General features: G+C 37.4%; 1 protein-coding gene across 1 annotated transcript; it reads left to right on the forward strand.

Annotated features, from left to right (window-relative positions):
* Window positions 1-331: 331 nt before the first annotated feature.
* Window positions 332-17,560, forward strand: ERH (ERH mRNA splicing and mitosis factor). The gene is made up of 4 exons (XM_037832444.1): window positions 332-443; window positions 3,670-3,757; window positions 6,609-6,729; window positions 17,048-17,560. The coding sequence occupies exons 1-4, from the start codon at window positions 441-443 to the stop codon at window positions 17,148-17,150; spliced, it is 315 nt and encodes a 104-aa protein (XP_037688372.1). The 5' UTR covers window positions 332-440; the 3' UTR covers window positions 17,151-17,560.
* The last annotated feature ends 5,696 nt before the right edge of the window (window positions 17,561-23,256 follow it).

Consider the following 23,256-nt stretch of genomic DNA (forward strand, 5'->3'; position numbering starts at 1 on the left):
GGATTGCCTCGCCGCCTCCACCTCTAGAAGGGCACTTCCGGGTTACAGCCGACCTATGGCCCTAGAGGCTTATACCGCCGCCATTTTTGAGTAGGGCAAGTGAAGGCGTACACGTGCACTGTCTTATACTGTGATTACTCAAGCAGTACATGTAACAAACAGAATACGGGCGACGACGTCTTGGAAAAAAAAAAAGATTCTCTAGCCCCGAAACATTCCGTGGAATATCCAACTGCCCTTATTCAAGATGGCTGAAACAAGCAGTATCTGCTCTAGCAGCCGGAAATATGTGCGCTTCTATGCTCCAAAGGTTCTTTCGCGGTGAGCTGCTGACGACTTCCGGCGGCTTCTCTCGCGGGGATTGGCTGTTGGCGGCGTTGAGTCTAAGCTCGTGTGCGGTGGCGGTGTCGGCAGCGGCTGCAGTGAAGGAGTTTGGCGCGATGGTGAGAAAGGCCTCAGCGGCTTCCCGAGTCCCGGGTCTCCAGGGCGACCCCATACCCGAACATCACCCAAGCTCCCGCATCCAGCGCGAGCGTGCTGGCTCCCCGTTTCTCCAGCGCGTGGGTGGACTCTTCCCCTTCCCGCCGCGGAGACGCGGGGCCTGGCTCTAGGCCCTGGAGTCCGGTTCCGCCCAAGCATTTGCGCGCCTGCTCGCTGGCTCCGGCGAGGCGCTACGTGGGCCTGGGATGCGCTTTCTCCTGTCTGTTGCTTGCTGTAGGGAAGCGTGGGGATGGTGCGCTTTCACTTCCAAAGCTCAGCTCTAGTTCACTGTAGGAACAATGGCTGAGAGATTTGTGACAAACTATACTAGAAGCTGACCTAGTCAACCTATTGCACCCATCATGTGGGCCAAGAGGGGTCGCGTTTGTAGTGTTTTTCGCAACCATTCCCCTTTGTTTTCCTGTGCTTTGTCTTTTTTGTTGTTGGTTTTTCTGTTTTGGGACACTTTCTTTCCCAAGACCCGTAGATAGTCCATTTGACGTTTCCTTCAGTCCGTCCCTGTTGTTAACCTTATTTATAGTCTTTTGGGGCCGGAGGCTTAAAAGAGACGCTCAGTAGAGGGCCTGGGTCCCTTAGAATCTGACCGGGATGGTAATTGAGTGAGTGGAGTTTGTTTTTTGTTTTATTTAACAAAAAAGAGATGCTCACAGAGTTTATGAGGACTCAGGGTTAGTTCCACACTTCAACTTTCGTTTTCTGTTTGCTGGTTTTGTAATTACCAATTCAGTAATTGTTAACTAGGAAACTCGCTCAAGTTGTATTTTTCTAAGAAGACTAGGTTTCCAGTCCCGATTTTGCTATAACTAGCAATGTGACTTTGAGCAAGTCATTTTATCTTTATGAGTTTCTTTTCTCTTGCCTTTATGTCGCTATTTGCTATTTTGTTAAGATGCTTAAATTAAAAAGAAAATGACAGCAATTAATAGCAACAACCTATCTGGTTGGAAAGATATCAGTGATATTTCCTTATACTGTGAATAGAATTAAAAACTAGAATTTGTAATTGAAGTGAATTATTATTGGTTTGAACGCCTTTTATCCTGATTTGGGTTTTTACAATCTTTGTTTCATATTGTGATAAATAGGAATCAAGATGTGTGTGTGTGTGTTTTTGTATGGGTCATTCCCCCAAGAAAAACCATAAGGACTGCAAAGACCAGATCTGCCCAGAAGAAAGGAAAACTGTTAAAGACAATTATGTTTGGATCTTTAATAAAATAAATTCAAAAGGTTCTGAAAACTGTTCCAATAAGAAAGTGACCCAAACCAGTTTGGGAAGTATTATGATCCTAAAAAATTGGTAGCAGGAAAGAGCTGACACTTTAAAATGATAACTATTTTGACTACAGTTTTGTGAATTTAGTCTTATGTTCTTAATAGTTTTTAATCCTTGTCTTTGGGCAGTCTGTATTGAAAATATAAGCTTTGCTCAGGTACTCAGTTTAAGACTGAATATAAAAAACAGCGTACGGTATAGCCGTTTCCCTATGTTTCCTATGTTATCCTTTCATATAAATTAGTCCTTTAGTTTGCATCATAAAAAGAACAAAATTAATATGGAAGCAACTGGTATAGCTAATGTATAGGACAAGCCCTATTGCAGAAATGTTAATGTGGTTTTTATAAAACTATTTCCTTCTCAACAAATGAACCAGTGAAACAGCTTTTTTTGGTTGGATGGTTTACAAAAACTTTATAAAACAATCTACAGTAATGCTTTATCTAACTTTTACTTTAATTACTATTTATAAAAGGTTCTGATTGTATGCAGGCCGTTATAGATGAGAGGAGGTTAATTACCCTTCCTCTTTTGACACCAGGTGCTATTTTGATTTTAAACCGTCCCAAGCTTTTCATCAGAATGACTTAGTTCTTGATGAAGAGGGAGGAGTATGATAACCTTTCACTTTGCTTATTGCCTTTGAAGTACTACTTTTCAGTTGCTTATTTATAAAATCTGGGAATCAGCTATTTCAACTCCACTTTGTAGATTGTTAAAAGTTCTGATCATTTAAAAATAACTTGGTGGTCCTGTTATAATGAGATTTTTTTTGCCTAGAAATACTAGTACAGTGAAAGAAAAGAATGTTTGGTTTGATTTGAGATTGGGTTTACTGTGGATACGTCATACTTGAATTTAATTAATCAACCTTGCATACTTCACAAAAATCGTTGGGGAAATTATTTCAGCAGACCAGTGTTTCTCAGCCAGGTGCAGTTTTGTCTGCTGAGGGACAAAACATCTGGAGATGTATTTGGTTGTCACAACTTTACAATGGTATGCAGTAGGTAGAGGCCAGGGGTGCCACTAAGCATCCTGCCATACAATGCACAGCACAACCCCCCACAACAAATAATCATCAAGCCCAAAGTGTCCATAGTGCAGAGGTTGAGAATCCCTATAATGGATCCACTAACTTAAACACGCCCAGGGTAAGCTTGAGATGGAAGGTGTAAGTCTGCAGTTCTTCAGGCATATGCACATTTTAGTGTGATCATCTAACCATTTTATGTGGCTTTAGTGTTTAAAAATACTGATTTTGGTAAAGCATAGCCCAGTAAGGTGAATCATCCACTAGGTGAATAGTTTAATGTGTTTTCAGAGTAATATTAACTATTTTAATATAATATTAATTTTCTATTGCTAGTTTTACTTTATACCTTGATGTTAGTGTCTAACCCCTGAATAAGATGTGACTCCACTGTTGTTGGAAGTGGAAAAAAAATAGGTTGATAAAGTGCTGGCAATTATTATAGTGTTTCCCCTTTTCTCTCCTTTAATTAGCCCACAACTGAGTTTTTATTAGGGACTTAATGGGACTGGAGATGAAAAGTGACTAATGGAGATAGAAAGCCTAACACAATTTATAATCTAGTTGGGAGAAAAGATAGAAAAGAAAGCAGTACAAGGTAGCTTATGCCAGTTATGTACAGGCCATAAATGTAATAGGAGATTGAGGAAGAAGCAGTCAAGGACTCGGGAACTAATGGAGACCTTATGAGTCCAACCTCTAAGGCCACATTTGGGCAAAGGCAGGGTGAGCACCCCAACTTTATGTTTTAATAGCCAACAATTGTGTCATTATTTTTATGGGGATTTTTATGTCATACCATGAATTTCTCAAATATGAGTTAGAAACTTACATAAAATCACTTTTTCCCCTGTAGTCTCATACCATCTTGCTGGTACAGCCTACCAAGAGGCCAGAAGGCAGAACTTACGCTGACTATGAATCTGTGAATGAGTGCATGGAAGGTGAGTTTATCAGTAATCGAGGGGAAGAGATCTTTGCGATTTTTTTTTGTTTTTGTTTTTTTCCCCTGACATTCACTATTAGAATATGTTTCATTTAGGAACTGGATTTGTATTTTCCTCCAAATTTTATGCTCTGTTAATTTAAGCAGGGAAAGTAGATATTTAGGAATAGATTTGCTGAGTATTTTAAACATTATTTATATGTACAGTTTTTTTCTGTAAATATTATTTTTCTTTATCAAGTTCATATATGTTTATATAAACAAATAAAATTAGTGAATGATTTTCCAAAGCCTTTTGCTATTTTATATATTATGCAAGTATTTTTCAAACACCCCTTATAGAGTCTGGTCACACTCAAAACACTGTAGAGTTAAGTCTTTTATATTCAGCTATAGCCCATCAGAAGATTGTTAGAAAATAAGAATTAACTCAGAGAATAAAGGCAAGAGAACACCAGTGTGATATATTATGCATTTGTTAAGCCAGTACTACCTTGTAGGGAACTTAGTCCCCAATGTTTCCTTGCTGGATAAAGCATTAGACAAGAGCACATAGCTTGGGTTTCACAAATTGGATTCATCCTTATGATTAATCATTACGTGGAGTAAAGCAGTTGTGCACTCTGCCACATGCTTTTTATCAAATTGTTCATTCTTTGCTTCTTCCTATAAAGATATTTATACCCATTTTGTTCTTGCTGTAAGGCTTGTCTCTGAATCTGTTGATTATTCAAAACTAACTGAATTAGACTCAAAAATTTGTCCATTTAAAGCCAATAATGGGTAGGCCCATGGGAAAAACTACCAATAATAATCAGAGATAGCTTCTAGGTAGCTGGTACCTTTCTTTTATGGTTGTCATCAGATTCTCTAATTTTAAAGACGAGCAAGTCTCTTGTTCTGATTGCCTTTTCACATCCATTCTTCTGCTCACATTCTTCTCAGTAAGGCGGACATTGGGTACATGCTGCCTTAGCAGATTGTTACTGTGCCTGTATTATCATGTTTGGTCTTCGATTCTGCAGTACTCTTTAAAAACCTTTGCTGATTTTAATGAAGCCTAACTTTTATCTGCATCTTAAGCAAACATACCAAACATTAATGCTCACCTTGCATTGAGATATTCTTCAAAAGAAAGAATACCAAATAGGTCTGTCAGTGCCTTTTTTTAATGGTCACTCCCCATTCCTCCCTTCCCCAGTCCCCAGGCAACCACCAGTGTACATTCTGTCTCTGTGGGTTTACCTGTCCTGGACATTTCGTATAAATGGAATCATGTGATATGTGACCTTTTGTGTCAGGCTTTTATTTAGCATGTTTCTGAGGTTCATCCATGTTGGTTCATGTATCAGAACTTCACTCCTTTTTATGGATGAATTATAGTCATTCTTTTGGGTGTAGTTATCCAGTTGTCCCAGCATAATTTGTTGAAAAGACTGTTCTTTCCCTCACTGAATTATTTTGACATCCTGATCGAAAAAATGAATTGTCTCTAAGTGTGAGGGTTCATTTCTGGATTCGCTCTTCCATTGATTTATGTGCCAGTATCACACAGTCTTGATTACTTTAGCTTTATGGTGAGTTTTGATATCAGTAAATGTTAATCCCCCAGCATTGTTCTTTGTCAATATTATTTTGGTTGTTATGGGTCCGTTGCACTTCCAGATCAAATTGCCTATCAATTTCTGCAAAAGCTCGGACTTTGCTGGGATTTTGATAGAGATTGCATTGAATCTATATATCATTTTGAAGATATTGCCATCTTAGGAATTTTAAGTCTTCCAGTCCTTGAACATAGGCTTTCTTTCCATTTATTTAGGTCTTTAATTTCTTCAATGATGTTTTGTAGTTTTCAGTGTACAAGTCTTGCACTTCTTTTGTTAAATTTATTCCTATGAATTTTATTCCTTTTTGGTACATTTGTAAATGTAATTGTTTTCCTAATTTCAGTTTCAGATGTTGATTGCTAGTGTATGGAAATAGAATAGGTTTTTGTATATGGTATATTTTGTGTGTGGGGATTCTTTAGGATTTTCTATATATAGGATCATGTTATCTACAAATAAGAGATAGCTGTGTTTCTTCCTTTCTAATTGGAATGCCTCTTACTTCTTTTTCTTGCCTAATTGTCCTGGCTAGAACCTCCAGTACAATGCTAAATAGAAGTGGTAAGAGTGGATATCCGTATCTTGCTCCTGGCTGGATACATAGATGGTAGTTATATTGTGAGGATGATTTATATGCATTATCTCACATTATCCTCACAAGTCTGTGAAGAGGTAATGTTGTTACCCCAGGGAATTTGAGTCATTTGCCCAAGGTTTCACAGCTTTAAAGAGTAGAGCTGGAATTTAAGTCTGTCTGAATCCAGAGCTCAGACCCTTAAATACCCTGTTAAGTTAATCCTGTCTCTCCTTGCTCATTTTTATCAGGATTTTTTTCATTGCATCAGAATTTGAAAGCCAAATAGGAAAGCATTCATTTGTCATCCATCATTTCCCAAGTGTGGTACTTTTTTTAGTTTACTGAGGCTTTAGTAATATTTATTTATTGAGTATGTAATAAGGCCCACAGTGTTATCACTTGACATCAGATGACAAGTCCTTAAAGTCTCTTAAGATCCAGTTGTTTAAAGTAATCACTTTATTATTAAGGCACAAAATAATTATCTAGTGAATTAACAAAATAAAAGAGTATTTTCTAATATCAATAATTGAAGCCTATCAATCCAACATCCTTTCCCCAGCCCAACTTTATAAAAGTAAATCTTATTATTTCGGCATATAATACTATTCATACCTGGAAGTTTATGCAATTATAAGATCTTGGGTTTTTCCTCCCTTTTTTAGGTGTTTGTAAAATGTATGAAGAACATCTGAAGAGAATGAATCCCAACAGTCCCTCTATCACATATGATATCAGTCAGTTGTTTGATTTTATTGATGATCTGGCAGACCTCAGCTGCCTTGTGTAAGTATTAGACACCATTTCTCTTGTATTTTATCATTTACTCATTGTCTCAAGGTGATTTATAGTATTGTTAATTCGCTATGTGCCTGATACTGATTTTTGCTTTTGAATACTATATACTAATTAGTATTTCATCTACTTATAGATCATAAATTAAGTTGGCAACATATTTTTAGCACTGAAGGCATAGGAAAATCTCAAGGATTTAGCTAATTTATGCAGTTAGTGTGCATAGAGGATGCTAATTAAGATGTTCAGGCTCCTCATTCCTTGTTCCTTATAGCAAATAATCTTATTTTTTTGCCTTATAGTCTTTGTCCTAAAGCAATCAGCTTTGGGTGAAAACTAAGATTATTCTTTTTGTGACAGTGTTTTTAAAACTTTAAATATATGTAGAACTGAAATGAAATTAATTAAATCTGAACTTTGTTAAATGTATATTTTGGTACATTATTCTCAGAGCTTTGTCAATTTTTTTTTCCTAACATGTTTGTTAAAATAATTTGTATCAATAACCTACTTACCACCACTACTACCAAAGAGCAAAATGTGATTTAGACGTAATTTCAACATTTTGGGATGATAAACTAAGTGGAAGTAGAGCTAATTTTACAGAGGAAATTAGAGGCACTTTAAAATGGGTAATCTTCAGCCCATTGTGCTAGAGGCTGAAAGAACAGTAGTGGGAAACACAGTTCCTACTCACAGGTACTCTCTGGATCATCTGTGCTGTCTCTCCAAAAGATCCTGATGAAAACAAGTGTTTCATCAGGTTTTTGAAAGACATCTCTTCATTATCTTTCAGTTTTAGCCATTTTACTTTGCTCACTCAAAACATTCAAGCCATTCCTTTCTGGTCTTTAATGAAATGTGTTGATAAGAAAGTTTTATTATAATTTTTTCAATATAAATAACCTCAGAAAACTGTAAGAGGCCAATAGAGCTGCAATTATTATGTTTTGTTGTTTTGTGAGGTCTGTAGTTGATCTTACAGTTTCACACATATATATATATATATATATATATATATATATGTATATACACAAAGAGAACATGTGTGTTCATTCATCAAATATTTATTGAGTGCTGATTATATTCCAGGTATGTTCTAGGCACTGGGAATTCATCAGTGAATAGAGCAGATGAACAGTTCCTGCTCTTAAAAAGCTTACATTCTAGTGGGGAGAGACATACCAAAATAGATAAGTAGGTTATAACAGATTAAGAGGAGTTAGGTACCATAGATAAAAACGGTGGGGTGGAGGATGCGGAGGGCCTGGAAGGTGGGTTGCAGTTTTCCTTAGGTTGACTGGGAATTGGTTAAATGAGATGTTGATGTTTGATCACAGACTTTGGTGAGTGATAAGCCATGCAGATGCCTGAAGAATGTACCAGAGAGAACAGCTTGTGAAACGGTCCCAAATAAGGAGAGTGCCTGGCATGTTTCAAGTCAGCAAGGAAGCTGGGGGGCAGGGAGTTGGAGGAGATAAAATTGGAAAGGTAATGGGGAGGGAGAGGTGACAGCCTAGAAATAATTCAGAAGTGTTTCAAGGAGGTTTTAATCTGTTTCATATTACTGCTAGGTCAGATAAATGAGGACTGAGAATCAACCCCTGGGTTTAGCACTGTGGAGTTTTTGGTGACTTTGATTGGCAATTTTGATAGAGTAGTGAGAGTAAAGTCTTTACAGATTTCAGTGAGTTTAAGAGTATGAGAAGAGAGGAATGGTAGGCAGCCAGTACAGGAAACTTGTGTTTTCTACTGCTGTTCTTTCAGCAGCCAGCACAGTACCTGGTATGTAATAAATACCTGCAGCCTAAAGATTACCTTATTATAAGGTGCCTCTAATTTCTCTGTAAAATTAGCTCTACTTTCACTTAGTCTATCATCCAAAAATGTTGCGATTAACATTATGCTCTTTAGTGGTAGTTGTGATAAGTAGGTTATTGATACAAATTATTTTTGTGCTAAAGGAGAGCAGAGAACTGGGGTTATACCTGAAGGAGGAAAGTTTTTTTGTTTTTGGTTTTTTTTAAGGGGGAGAAATAATGTTAAGTGTGCAAGCTGATGGGATGATCTAAGTAAAAACTTGATGGTTTTAATGCTAAGATCTTAACAGTTCAGTAGTAAAAGAGGGAGGGCAGGTAGATATGGAAGCTTGGGAAGATTATTTTCTGAGTGCTTCTGTCATCTCAGGAAACTAGGAAGCAAGAACACCATTTGAAATTGAGAATAGGGGAGGAGGCGTTGGAGGTTTTTAAAGAAAAGAGAGTAAGAAATAGTCTAGGAGGGGTGGGAGAGTGAGGGGATTGGGGGAATGTGTGATTTCTGGAAAGTGTTAAGTGTTCTCTGGGGTACCTGGTAATGAATTTAAAGTGAAATGAGTCATTGTAATTATTGTTTTTTATCTAGTCCCTTTTACCTTGGATGGGGAGTAGATGGATGTGAAAGAATGGGAGCACGACTCTGTCCTCAGTGTCCATGCAAAAAGAAAGTTTTATTCTACTTATTTCTACAGGTCTTTATAGCATACAAGGTAGTCTCCTACGTGACTGTCTGCAGGTATATAAGGGAGGGGTACATTCTCTCCAAAGCCATGAGGTATATTTACATATCTTTAGTCTTAAGGGACAATTTCTTTGGGAGCTAGACAGGAAACAGCAGGGGGCAGGAGACAGGAGCATGGAAGGAGCCCAGCAAGAGCTCAGAGATTATTCCCTCATCTAAATTGCAGTCTGCTTTCAGACGTGCAAAGCTTTTGGCCTTTCCCTAGCTCCAGTGTCCGCCTTCAGACATCTGTAGCTTTGGGGAGGCTCTGCTCTATAGTTTGTTAAGCCAGGGGTCCTTCCGAGTCTCCACATCTCCCCCCTTTTTATTATGATTACAATTTGGTGTAGTGACATGAAACTTATTCATAGGGATATCATGGGGGATTCGGGAACAGGTGCCACGTCGTCTTAGGCTGGTCCATTTGCACTGGAGTCTGCTTTGGGAGGTTATCTTCTTTGTACAGTTGTTACAGCATCATCGGTCCTCTGGGAAGCAAGACGGTGGGCTTCAGGGTTCCACTGGGCTGTTTTGTGACAGATAACCTTTTAAAAATAACTGAAATTATAATTATTAGTATTATATTGTTGTTTGATGTTATGCACATTAGTAACCAAAAGAAGTTTAGAAGTTTTTAATTTTTATAACATTGTCTAAACATTTTTTCTGCAATTTGTAACATACTGCATGAATTTAATTATTTTTTAGTAGTTTATTTTTCTAAGGTGAAAGAATGATTTTTTGTAACTATTGGGAATAAAAAGATATTCTTTGGAGTTTGACCTTGAGAAAGCAAAATGTTAAAAGTTATTAGGTTTGAAACAGTATATATATATTTTTTATTTAGTTAAAGTTAAGGAAAAGACTTAGCCTTTTTTAAAAGTGAGAAGACTATTTTTAAACAACCAAGAATATGATAAACTTAACATACACTGAGTGTAAGAAGTTATTTTGATAAAAGAGACTTTTGCATCCTATACTTATTATTTAGAAAAACACTTGTATAACTTTTTATCAAGAGATAACACCTTAATAATTTAAGGAAACCTTTTTCTTAATAAAAACAGCATGAGACCATAATATAAGGAGCTTGCAGTATGGTGAGGAATGTTTATATTTTGTTCATTATTAGGCACATACCCACAACATTGAATATTAATTACTGCTTTGAGTGGTGGTTAAAATATGCTATTTTGTTTTGTAAAACCACCTTTTTTTTTTCTTTAAGTTGTGAGGTTTTATTGTTAAGCAGTGTTATTACTAGTTTTTACCATTTTTAAACTTTGACCACAGAAATAATTGTTTTCACAAACTTTTCACAGCTTTCTGTACCTATTTTTCAACCTTGACTACAGGAATAAATTTTCCAGTTTCTACAAACCTACGATTTTCTGTATCCATCTAAGCTTCATCCCACATCTCTGTCCTTCCAGGCTTTATTTTATATTCCTAAACAATCAGTCATTTAGGACAAAGCTACTTGCCTTTTTCCCTTAATGAGAAAAACTTTCTTTATACCTTCTATACAACAGGCTTTTAACCATCAAAATCAAACTTGGTAGAATGATGCTAAATATTCAAAACAAAACATTCTTTATAGAGAGAGGGAGTTAAAGTTCTCATTATCAGATTTCTTAGTAGAGATATTATTTTATGATACTGGTTTGACAATTTACACTTTTGCTGATTTTTAAATTGTATTAGTTACTTTTGATGTTCTTTCAGCAGTTTTAGGTTTTGTACGGACCCTTTTGACTAGGTCTTTTTGACTTCTTAATTTAAAAACAGGCTAGCACATTTACATTATCATTATATTTTTTTAATTGCTTTTGAAGTCTTGATATTAAAGCAGAGATGGAAGTCTGCATATTTTTTAAACTGTTAACTTTTCTTTTAACTTACAGATTTCTTTGTCTTTTTTGAGACAGTTTTCTATAGCTAGCCATACCACACATAAAGGCCAGCTGGCTGCAGCTATAGCTCATTAACAATTTTAATGACATTTTTTAAATTCAGACCAATTATTAAGAATAGTTTTTAAGGAAGATGTAACTGGCACGTTTTGAGAGTTTCCCATGGCTGAACAACAGCAACATAGGACTGAACATAGGAGTAGGAGCTGTTTAAATGTTACTGGTTTTTCACACAAATGCAAACTGTGCAAACTGCACAAAATTTAAAGGAATTATAAATCTTGGGTTATAGTGAGTGCGGCTGAAACCCACTGAGTTTGCATGCATGACTCTTGGATTAATTAGCTTTACTACATAATAGACTAGTTGAAATAAAAGAAAGCAAAGTGAAGACAGTAAACAAACGATTACACACTTACCCAACGCGGAAAGTCCCAACCGTAAAGCTACCTTAACTCAGATGCATTTGGTGTTTCTGTGTGGCAGGCACTTTCATCTGGACTTCCTAGTCCCGGTACTCTAGGAAAAATTTCTGGACAACTGGTTAGGCATAATGGGGCAAACAGAATCTCTGGCTAATGCTGTCTTATGAAGACAGCGTTGCAAAACTGGTGCAGCACTTTTAGGGAGGTAAGGCAGCTGTGGTGGCAGTGGCGGCAGCGCCAGCGGCGGCCATGAAGGCGGCGATAAAGGAGCAAGGGGAAGGAGTGAGGCCATGGTCATTTCCCCGCCGCCTTTATCGGCTGGCGGTATGGGGACCGAGGGCTTGGGAGGCAGGAGGCATTTATCGGAGAGAGCAGTGGTATCTCTTTCAGGGACCTCAGTTTTAGAACTCTCAGTCTCGGCAATATGAAGAGGGGCCAGGGCAGTGCCAATAAGAGCCCATGTAGGAAATGTTTTAGAGGAAACTTTTTGTCCTCGCTCAAAATGGCACTTTAAATTTTGTCCAGTGCGCTCCACACATCTAAGTCTAATGTGCCTTTCTCAGAAAACAAAGGGTTATTTTGAACAACATCATACAATACAGAGTACAAATAATCTTCTGAAACAGAAGCTTCAGTAGCCTGCAGCAGCCATAAAATTAACACATACTGGCGCTAGGGAACACTGAGAGACTGACCCATATCGTTGAGCAGCTGAAAACTTCTGACCCACTGCGAGACAACTCGCTTGTACTTACTGCGCAGCTTCCAAACATCTTGGTCAGGATTGGTGAGCCTCACATGGGGCACCAATTGTGAAAGAACGGGAGCACAACTCCATCCTCAGTGTCCATGCAAAAAAAGTTTTATTCTACTTATTTCTACAGGTCTTTATAGCATACAAGGTAGTCTCCTACGTGACTGCAGGTATATAAGGGAGGGGTACATTCTCTCCAAAGCCATGAGGTGTATTTACATATCTTTAGTCTTAAGGGACAATTTCTTTGGGAGCTAGACAGGAAACAGCAGGGGGCAGGAGGCAGGAGCATGGAAGGAGCCCAGCAAGAGCTCAGAGATTATTCCCTCATCTAAATTGCAGTCTGCTTTCAGACGTGCAAAGCTTTCGGCCTTTCCCTAGCTCCAGTGTCCGCCTTCAGACATCTGTAGCTTTGGGGAGGCCCTGCTCTATAGTTTGTTAAGCCAGGGGGCCTTCCGTGTATCCACAGATGGAGATTTAGCAAAGAAGGTGAGTACAAGGGATTATGGCTGAATAACCATTAAATTTAGAGGGAGGAGAGACAGATAGAAGTAGGATAAATTAATTATAGGTCCCAGTGGGGTCTGAGGATTGCTGAGGCTGGGATAGTAGAGATGGAAAGTAGGAAGTAGTGGTCAGAAGATGGCGTGTTTGAAATTCAGAGATTGTAATTACTGGTAATGACAAGGATCTAGGGTTATGGCTAAGGAAGGACGGGACGAGAGATTATTGGAGAAGAGGGGCTCAAGGAACTGAGAGACCTAGATATTGGCAGGATCATCTGCTGAGTATGGAATCACCAGTAATGCATATATTTACTTTGTAGTATTTAACTCTGAGGACAGGGAACTTTATTTTTGTTCATTGCTTTATCCCCAGTGCCTGGAATACTACCTGGCACATAGCTGGTGTGGAGTAAATATTGGTTGATACAAATGTGTGTCATTTACATAATATGATTTGAGCGTAGCTTTTAAGTTATTGGTAATTTTCCTTTTCCCTGGCGATTAAACATTACAGAACTATTTTCTGAGTTGATAAGATGGTCTAAACAAACTTGAAAAAATCTGATATGACTTATAGGGGTCATGCTGAATTTTGCAGGAACTTAAATTCTCAGAAGTCTTGAAGTTATTTGATAAAATGCCAGAGTTTTTTCTATTTTTGTCCTAGATATATTTCTTTTGGGACATTTTCACACCTGAACTTAAAAAACTGACTAGATGTTTCAGTTGGAACTTAATAAGATTTTAACAAAGGTAATGTGTGGCAGTTTATATCGTATCCTCACTTCATTTTGTAAATTAATTGTGGATTTTATTTTTTAATAGTTACTTTTGTGATTTTATAAAAGTCACTTACTGAGACATCATGTATCTAATCCTGATGGCTTGAGATAGGATATTTTTTCCCAGTGGATGGAAAGTTACTTAAAGTTGTTTTGCTCACCTTGGGAGGGAATGATTAATGCTAGCTGGAGTTTCAGAATTAGACATAGCTGAGTTTGAATTCTCACCCTACCATTCACTAACTCCTTTGGGCAAGTTAGCTTAATATTGATAATCATAACTCAGTTTCCTCGTTTGTAACGTTTGAATAATGTCTACCTTTGAGGATTACTTGTGAGGATCAAGTGCGTGCTTAGCACGGTAGTATTAGGTATATAGCAGGAATTCAGTTTTTAACTAGATTGACAAGGTCAAGACTGGGATTTGTTTTTAATTATGGTGAGTATGTCAGTTCTTTAAAATTTGCCACAAGTGGAATGGTATGAGTTTCAAATTCCACAAATGAGATGAAAAGGTAGTGGGTTTTGTTTTGTGTTTTTTTCCAAAGTATAAAAATTGCACCAAGTAAAACAGTAGTTACAAACAGGAACATATTGCATGTATGTCATAATGACAGAATACAACTTTTCTAACTTTATGCCATTACATGTAAACCAGGAACCACATCTAGCATGCTAAAATGATTTCTGATATTTGCATCATTCAGGCAAAATATAGGACAAAGATTTCTTTATTCCCAAGATAATTCTTTCCACTGACATCATTTCTGTCTCTAATGTTGAAAATTTTTGGCCTCTGAAAACTTTCAAAATCAAATTTAGGATTTAGAAAAATTTTGTCCACATGACTTCGGTTATATCCCTTTCGTTGTTTTGAATATTCAGGAAAAATAATGCATATGTTCCAAAGAGGTCACTGACTGCCATGGTACTTCCTGTGACAGTAAGCACATCCTGCTTCTCTCCCTAATCAAGGATTGTGACTTGGGCTGTTTACTCCTCAGATCAGGGATAGAGTCCATTTTTGGTTTGTAAATTGTGTACTCATTGCTTTTGTTAAATTTTTGTGGCAGTGACCTAGGACGTTTTAAAATTGATTGTTTAAAAGACTCAACATTAGAGGAAATGGAAAAAGATGTTTCTACTTTGTGACATGGTTAAACACAGGGCAAAATAACTGTGTGAATATTAAAATTTCAGCATGGAGGATTTGTATTACATATATTTAAAGTCAGTGAATTTCTTCACTGTTCTCTTACCCATATTTTTTAAAATAAGCTTTTTTCAAGATTAAATAACAGTCTTTTGAATATTCAGGCTTTCCTTGCTTGCTTAGAGACAAAGGGACATTTTTGTCCTTAGTTAATTGTATTGAGGAGGTACTTCTAATCAGGAGGACATCTTGGTATCAGTGAAAATACTGATGATTTCACTGCTCACATCCACAGGTTCTGTTCTTGTATAAATCTGGATTCATCAACCATAACAGTAGGCTAAAAGATTCATCCATGCCAATAGCTAGTGATTTTATTAATGTACTTATCATTTTAATTGTCTTGTTTTCAAGTTCCAGTTAATAGCCATCAACACACAGCTTTCAATAAAGAAGGCATTATTAGTATTTCATGAGTTGGAAAGTAGCATTCAAGTTGATGGATTCCTAACTGTTCACAAGCCAAAGTGATTGTATTGGGGAGACAGTCTAAATAATTAGGCTTTTCTGCCAGACATTACAGTTCTTCCTTTTTTGGTTCTCTTCCAGTGCTAAAATAAATACCATAGTCTTCTGCCACCCCTTGAAGTAAGTTGAGTAGATTAGCATTTACTAGGAAGCATGAACAGAAGATGTTCATAGAAAATTGTTTATTTTTTTTGAATACTTCTCATTGTAACAAAAGAAAACTAGTAAAAAGCCAAATGTTTCTTTTTTCTGGTTAAATATTTTATAAAATGGAAAGCATGCACATTTTTAAGAAACCTGATTCTGGACTTAACGTTGGAGGAGAACATGGTGTTAATGGTGTGAAGCATTTATGCTTTAGGGTTTGTTCTCCTTGCCAAAAATTGGAGCTTATGTTTATACCTCAGTGGCTTAACAGCAAGAACTCTGGAGTCAGGAATGTTTAAGCTCTATTACTTGCACAGTCACTTAGTTATTAAGTTGTTTCACTTCTTTGAGCCTTGGTTTCCTCTTCTGTAAAAAGCAGGGATAATTAATTGTACCTACTCACAAGGTTGTAAATAGGATTAAATGAGTTAATTCAGATAAGCACTTAAAACAATACCTGGCATTTGGTAACTTAATAGGTATTATTATCATTGTATTTATATGTATATATAATTTTTTTTTCTGAGAAGTTAAAAATGAAACTTCTGTATGAAACAACATTATAGTTGATAAATCAGGTATTTTGGTTATTTGAGGGTATCCCTAAGGTATCTTTGTACATGAACTAAGTGGCCCCAGAAAGGCAAACTTCATCTTCGTTCTTCCTTGGATGCTGTGCATGTTCCCACCAGATGGTGCACATGCTTTGAAACACTGGTTGTGATTTGTATTTGTGAAATCTGATTACTTATTGTCTGCTTCTTTTATACTATAGATTTAGTTTTGGGCTCCAAAAACGAATTTGTTGTTTAACTTGCTGGATTGGAGTTTTAGGTCAGCTGGAATGTTTCTCCCGATTTGTTGAGATCTTCAAAGATACCTTGAGCGATTGACTATTGAGTGATACCTTGAGCTTTAAAAACCCTTGGACTCTCCTTGTAGTCCCCCTTACAAGTTTACGGCTAATATAGTCCTTGCTCTCCTGACCATTCTTTAAGAGCCATTTTGAAGTTCTTTATGTCTTCTGATAATACTCCATAGTTCTCTGTCCAGGTCTACCATTATTTATTTTAAAAAGCAAATTCTAAAATACAGACTTTAATATTCCCTTTTCTTTATACTTAAGGGGAGACAAATTGAAGTCGTCTTAGTTTTTTCATTATTTATCAGCTCTGAAGTTCATACTAGTGCTTGTTTTTTTGTTTTGTTTTGTTTTTGCAGGTTTTTAATCATTAAAGGAATCATAAAAAATAGTAACTATATAGGAAAAAGGACAAATGGTTTCTGGTCACACTGTCATGAAGTTGATATGTAACACACTGCACATTTAACTTAACACGTCCAGGCCTTGGTTTCTTCTTCCTCTATAAGATTGTACTAGATGATCTAAAGTTCCTGTCACTTAAAATTCAAGGCTATGTAGTTAGCTCTTTTAAATTTTCATTAAGTTCGTGTATGAAGATCTGCACATCTATGCCGCCTTTGGGTGATTATAATTTGGGGCTTTAAAACCATGCAGTAATTGACCACTGTAACATCGCTTACTACCTTTCTGTTCCTCAGTTACCGAGCTGATACCCAGACATACCAACCTTACAACAAAGACTGGATTAAAGAGAAGATCTACGTGCTTCTTCGTCGGCAGGCCCAACAGGCTGGGAAATAGTTGAGTTGGAAGCATTAGGAGGGTGGGGGTGGACTTGGAACACAGGTGTGTACAGCGTGCCGTAGTAGAAATTTTGTACTATAGTAGTCCTGTTTCCATTTTGTTACACTCTAGCCAGGATTGACTGTATGAGATGAAATGTGAAGATCTTGTTCAATCTGAAACCCCTGTTGCCCCCTCTTTTCCCTTTTTTTTTTTTTTACTTAAACATTTTTATGATGATTTAGATGAAAGTTGTTCTTTGTCAGTTAACGTTGGTTCCAATCCTGCAAGCTGTTTCTATCTGCTTTATAACATTCACTGAACTAACCTTTCTGCAAGATTGGGTGGGGAGTGGTGACAAAGTTTAGTTATGTCCTCAAGATAAAGTCTTAGTAAGAAATAAATAAATGCTCTTTAGTTATATTTTCCCCCCGAGTGATTTTTTTTTTTTTTAATCTCTGAATATTGGATTTTCTTGCATTGTTATCAGTTTGAAAACAAGCTGGCTGCTACACAAAGAATTTTAAGAAAGTTTATATGTGTGCTGAACACATTTTGCTGTGGTCTCTGTAGCTAACAGGCTTTTACTTCATGTTTCCAGCCTCATAAGTGTATCTAAACTGTAGCTCCCAGGTTTGTACCTACTGTTGGCACAAAGATTACAAAAGGCTTTCTGGTGATGCAGCTGTCTGCACCAGCAACCAAGCTGATTCCTTAGCAGTGATCAAATACTCTTTCTGGGAGTCCTCAGGTCCTTCTCAGAGCCTTCAGCATGGAAGCTATAAGGGTGAGAAAAAGACCACAAAAAAGGACCAGAGAATCTTACATTTAATGTAGAGTGGTCACACTGTGACTTGAACACATGCTATATGATATTCCAGTAATTGAGTACGTGGACATTCCTGGAATCTACTATTAATGACACTTCACATAGCCAATAATATCTTTACACACCATAAAATTGACAGATTTGGGGACACTTCATGGCTGACCTAAATGCCCTTTCTGTCACCACCCTCACTGCTACACTAGGGCCTTAACTTTTTTCTCTCTGGTAGTTTTATGCAGAACCAAATTCTGAGCTAGAATTTATACATGCTCAGTTTTTCTGTAGAATAACTATTAAGGAAATGTCATCACTGTACACAAAGGATTTTAAAATGAGTGTACCTAACAATTTAAGTATAACTGTAGTTAATGTTTCACTGTGAATCAGCCAAATTTTAATCTAAAATGTTTTCATGGGAGAAAAAGGATTCAAAAATAAGTCATTTTTCACATGGTCTGCCCTGCTAATGTGGTATTAGTCTTTTATTTCTCTAACAGGTGTGATCCTGGCTTTACTTTTTGAAAAATATTCTAGGAGCAGATCTGTGGGGAATGGAATCCCTTGATTCTCTATCTTAGAAGATAGGATTTTCTAAGGAATGTGAGCAATAGATCTGGGCCCTAGGTATTTGGTGATGAGAATTAAAAAGGGGGATCAGTATTTTGAATGATATCACAAATAAAAATGGAGAAATGCACTTTTAACCATGTTCTACACAGAAGAGCAGAAGCATCCTTTTCATTGTTAAAGGTGAAGTGATGAAATTCTTTCTTTCGGTGGTTTGGCCCAGCCACAAGCACTGTCCATCCCTGTGTTGTTAGAGAGTTGGAGTATTGATTGTGTGGCTTTTCCCCAACCACAAGTAAAACAAGTTTGGCTTCTACTTATAAAGTGATATTTTATACTGCTACCTAAAGGTGAAACCTACCAGCCAAATTAGAAAATTCCTGATTCTCTTAACTCATCTAATTTTATTATACTTGAGGATTTTTATGAGTTTTTGACAGTGGCTGCTTCTGTCATTTAATATTTGATCTAAGAGGTCCCAGGAGTATAAAAGGGAGATTTCAGTTATCTCAGTTCCAGTTCTCTGGCTTAAAATATTTCCAGCAACTTGCTGAATACCCAAGCAAGTTAAGTTATCTTACTCCCATTTTGGGGGTAGAAGTGGTGGTGAACTATCTTGCTTTTGGCAAGGGAATGACTTAAGGCCAGAACATCAGGATGGCCTCTTCTTTCTTTATTCATTGATTTTTACTAATAATTTGAAGATAGGAATGAAAATCAGGATTAATGGAGAAAAACATTTAGATTATCTAAGGGATTTGCTGAAATCACAACAAAATCAGCTAGACTTCAATAGATGACAAAGACAAGGTCTTAACCTCAAATATCTTGGGGGAGAAGGCCAAAGATCTTACCCTATTCCCAGCCCTGCAAAATGGGTAGCTATGAAATTCTAAATAATGGTACTAAGATGGCTCTCAAAGGGGCTATTTTAGATTCAGTCAAATTTTTGAATTCAGGAGATTTGAATACGTCATGCTTGGCACCAGTTTACTGAAAAACATACAGGAGAGAAAACGGCTTGCTAATTCAGCATCATCAAGTGTTTCTCTTCATTGGGAGTAGTCCTCGCAGCAGCTCACTTAGCCATCCAATAATTACTTTCTGCACACACATGCCCACAATAGGGTAGGTGCAAGAGACAAGACTTAGGTAAGTGCCTCATGTCCAACAGGAGCCACTATCTCTTTTTAATAACTCCATAGGCGTAGCTTCCAGGTCCCTGCAAGAGATGTGTCCCAGTTATAGGAGTCATTACATGCAGAGAAGCACAAAGCTGTAGCTTCCCACCAGGTATTTATAGTTTCTCCCAGTCTGGGTGTAATTTGACAACTAGGGGTCATTTTTACCATAAGCAATTTTGCCTAGTAATACATTTCACCATTATGTTTTATCAGGAACGGAATTAGTTAAATCAAGGTCAAGTTTGACTGTAGAGAAAAAAGTTTTGTTGATCCTTTATCCATAGATGCTTAATAAGGCATCTCTAGCTGGCATCACCAAGGAGATGGCATTTAAACTGAGCTTTGAAGAATAGCTAGATTTTGTAAATAGGACTGGAATAATAGGTAGTAAAGCACCAGGAAAGTTTGAAGAACCTCATGGCTGAAGTAAAGGGGGATATCTAGGACAGTAGTGCGATAAAGGCCAGAAAAGGTAGAATGGAGCTAGGTCTTGAACATCAAGCTAACAGAGTTTAAATTTAATTTCATATGCTGTAGATGGCCATTAAAGATTTTTGAGGCAAAACCTGTCATATCTTTACATTAGGAGGGTTTAAGTCTGCTCTGTGTAAACTGGGTTAGAAAGCCGGAGAATACAATGTCCCTGAAAGTCAGGTAAAGAGAATTTTTCAGTGAGATAGGTAAGATGAGGAATTATAAAAAGGCTTTGGATTGGGAGTGTAGGAGTTCTTTTCAGTAGGAAAATGTGAAGACAAAACCCAGGTTTTCAGTAGAGACTAAGGGAAATGGTGAAGTATAGTCAGGGAAGGCAGAATTCATTGAAAACGTTAAAGAAAAGAAGACTGGGCATAAGGAACAATAAGTTGAAGACTTGGACTTCTGTTAATAGAGGCATTCTATGCATGTATGTATGTAGAGGAAGGATTTAGGGTAGGAAAAAAAAGTATTAGAAGACTGAAGGTAAAAGACAGCAGTGCCAGTGTGCCAGTTGAAGAGAGAGATGTTCGGGTATACTGATGGAATGATTAACCTCAGGAGAGAGGAGCAACAGAAGTAGATATATTAGGAAACTTGAAGATGGTGGGAAAAGTTGGGAACAGCTGTTGTAGGAAATGGATAGCCGGAGGCTAACCTACATGTTTAGTGGAACTAGTCAGTACACCTACTAGAAGCACTCAACCAATAAAGGAGAGAGTTATTGAGTCCTTTCTGTTTCAATAATTATTAACCACTTATGGTGACATGCTATACCACACTTTTGTAGTATACCTGTGCTGGTTTGAATCTGTTATGTACCCCAGAAAAACCATGTTCTTTTAATCCAATCTTGGTGGGGACAGACCTATTGTAGACCTTTTGATTAGGTTGTTTCCATGGGGATGTGACCCATCCAAGTCAAGGTGGGTCTTAATCCTTTACTGGAGTTCTTTAAGAGAGCTCATGGAGACAGCTCAGAGGAGCTGAGAGACATTTTGGGGAGAAGCTAAGATATGTAATACAGAGTTTGCCCCCAGGAGAAGCTAAGACAGAAGCCCAGAGACATTTTGGAGAAAGCCGCGGAAATCAGAAGCTAAACCCAGGAGAGGACCAGCAGACTCTGGCCATGTGCCTTCCCATGTGACAGAGGAACCCCAGATGCCAAAGAGGGTGTCATCCTGTTGATGCCTTAATTGGGACATTTTCATGGCCTCAGAACTAAATTTGTGAACTAATAAACCCCCATTGTAAAAGGCAGTCCATTTTTGGAAATTGCATTCTGGCAGCTTTAGCATACTGAAACAATACCTGAATACCTTCTCTCGTCTTTATTCCTGCACATCAGTTCTCATTTTACAGCTGTAGCAACTGAGATACAAGAGTAGTTATCTTAAGTATTAAAACCAGGTCTGCCTTGCCCCAAAGATCACATTTTTTCCACTAAACTAATAGATTCCAAATACTGGTCCACCAAGTAGTATTGGGATGGCTACAATACGGTCCTTTGGAAGCTTTTAAAAACTCAGATTCTAAAACACTTCCTCCAGATCAGGGGTCAGCAAACAAGTTTTTGTAAAGGGCCAATAGTAATTATTTTAGGCTATGCAGACCATACATGGTCTCTGTTGCACATTTCTTTGTATCCTTTAAAGACATAAAACCCATTCTTAGCTGCCAGCCATACAAAAAATAGGCTGTAGCCTGGATTGGCCTGCTGGCTTTAGTTTGTCGTCACTTCTAGGGTATCTGATTCAGTCGCTCTTGGTTAGGATTTGGTAAAATCTGAATTTTTGAAAAAGCTCCCCAGTACTTCCACTTCTACTCAAAATAGAGTAACAAGGACCAGACATAGCTGGAAAACTGAACAAAATAAGCAAACAGACTCTTTTCAGACACGAGTCAACAGGCAGCACCGAGTTGCAAACCGTGAGAGAAGGGAAACAAAGGTGAGCCCTGCAATCACCCCAGCATTCTGCCCAGATGCATTTCTCTGTACAGAAAGAACAAGGATTTGGAATCCAAACAGACTAGCTGCCTGGCAGAATTGAAAACATGGAGATTGTAGTTTAGGGGAAGCTGAGGCAACTGGAAGTTGTGGGGCAAAGTTCTGAAAAGCAGGGAGCTACACACAAAAGCCAAGAAGTCTGCATATAGATCCCTGACATCTTTGCTGAGTACCAGCCTGGGCAAAGAATGGGGAGTTGGGAGAACAATTTCAAGATCTCATACAGGATGGGGAGACATAACAAGTTCTGACCAGCCAGAGTAGAGATGCCATCCTGATCACCCAGGGCATTAATTGAAGAGCTCAGTAATAAGACTGAAAGGTCCCTGAAAAGAAGGTTATTCTAAACCCAATCTAACAAAAGTTTTAAAACAGGTCTTGAAGGGGTCAAGGTGATCCACAAATAATTGTGTGTCAAATTAGTAGATGTGAAGAGATAGGCAAATATGATCAGAGACAAAAATTAGCCAATAGAAACTAACCCAGAAATGATAGAGATGATGGAATTATTATACAAGGACTTTAAAGCAGCTATTGTAAGTATTTGAAGGAAAACATGAATATAATTAGAGAAATTGAAAATGTTTTTTAAAATGGAATTTCTAGAGATAAAACTACCATATCTGAAATGAAAAATTCACTGGATGGAATTAACATCAGATTAGACACTGGAGAACAAAAGAATACTGAACTTTAAAATAAAGCAATAAGAAACTATTTAAAATGAAGCACAGAAAGATCATTAAAAAAAAAAAAAAGAGCACTTTAACAACCTGTAGGATAATAGCAAGTTTTCTAACTTGTATAGCTGGAGTCTCAGGGGAGGGTGGAGAGGGTGGAGATAACAAGGTATTGAGGAAGTAATGACCACAAATTTTCCAAATTTGATGAAAACTAAACTCACAGATCAACAAAGCTGAACCAACCCCAAGTAGGGTAAATACTACAAAGAAACACCCCAATGCATATCATAATTAAATTGCTAAGAAAAATGATAAAGAGAAAATCTTAGCCAGAGGAAAATGACACATTACATACAGATAAACAAAGATAAGAATGACA

The sequence above is a fragment of the Choloepus didactylus genome, chromosome 4 (assembly GCF_015220235.1).
Source record: "Choloepus didactylus isolate mChoDid1 chromosome 4, mChoDid1.pri, whole genome shotgun sequence".
Classification (NCBI taxonomy): domain Eukaryota; kingdom Metazoa; phylum Chordata; class Mammalia; order Pilosa; family Megalonychidae; genus Choloepus; species Choloepus didactylus.

Coding starts and splice junctions, on each gene's coding strand:
- ERH (XM_037832444.1), top strand. Junction 3,758..6,608: donor TGTGAATGAGTGCATGGAAG/GTGAGTTTATCA, acceptor TCCCTTTTTTAG/GTGTTTGTAAAATGTATGAA. Junction 6,730..17,047: donor GCAGACCTCAGCTGCCTTGT/GTAAGTATTAGA, acceptor TCTGTTCCTCAG/TTACCGAGCTGATACCCAGA.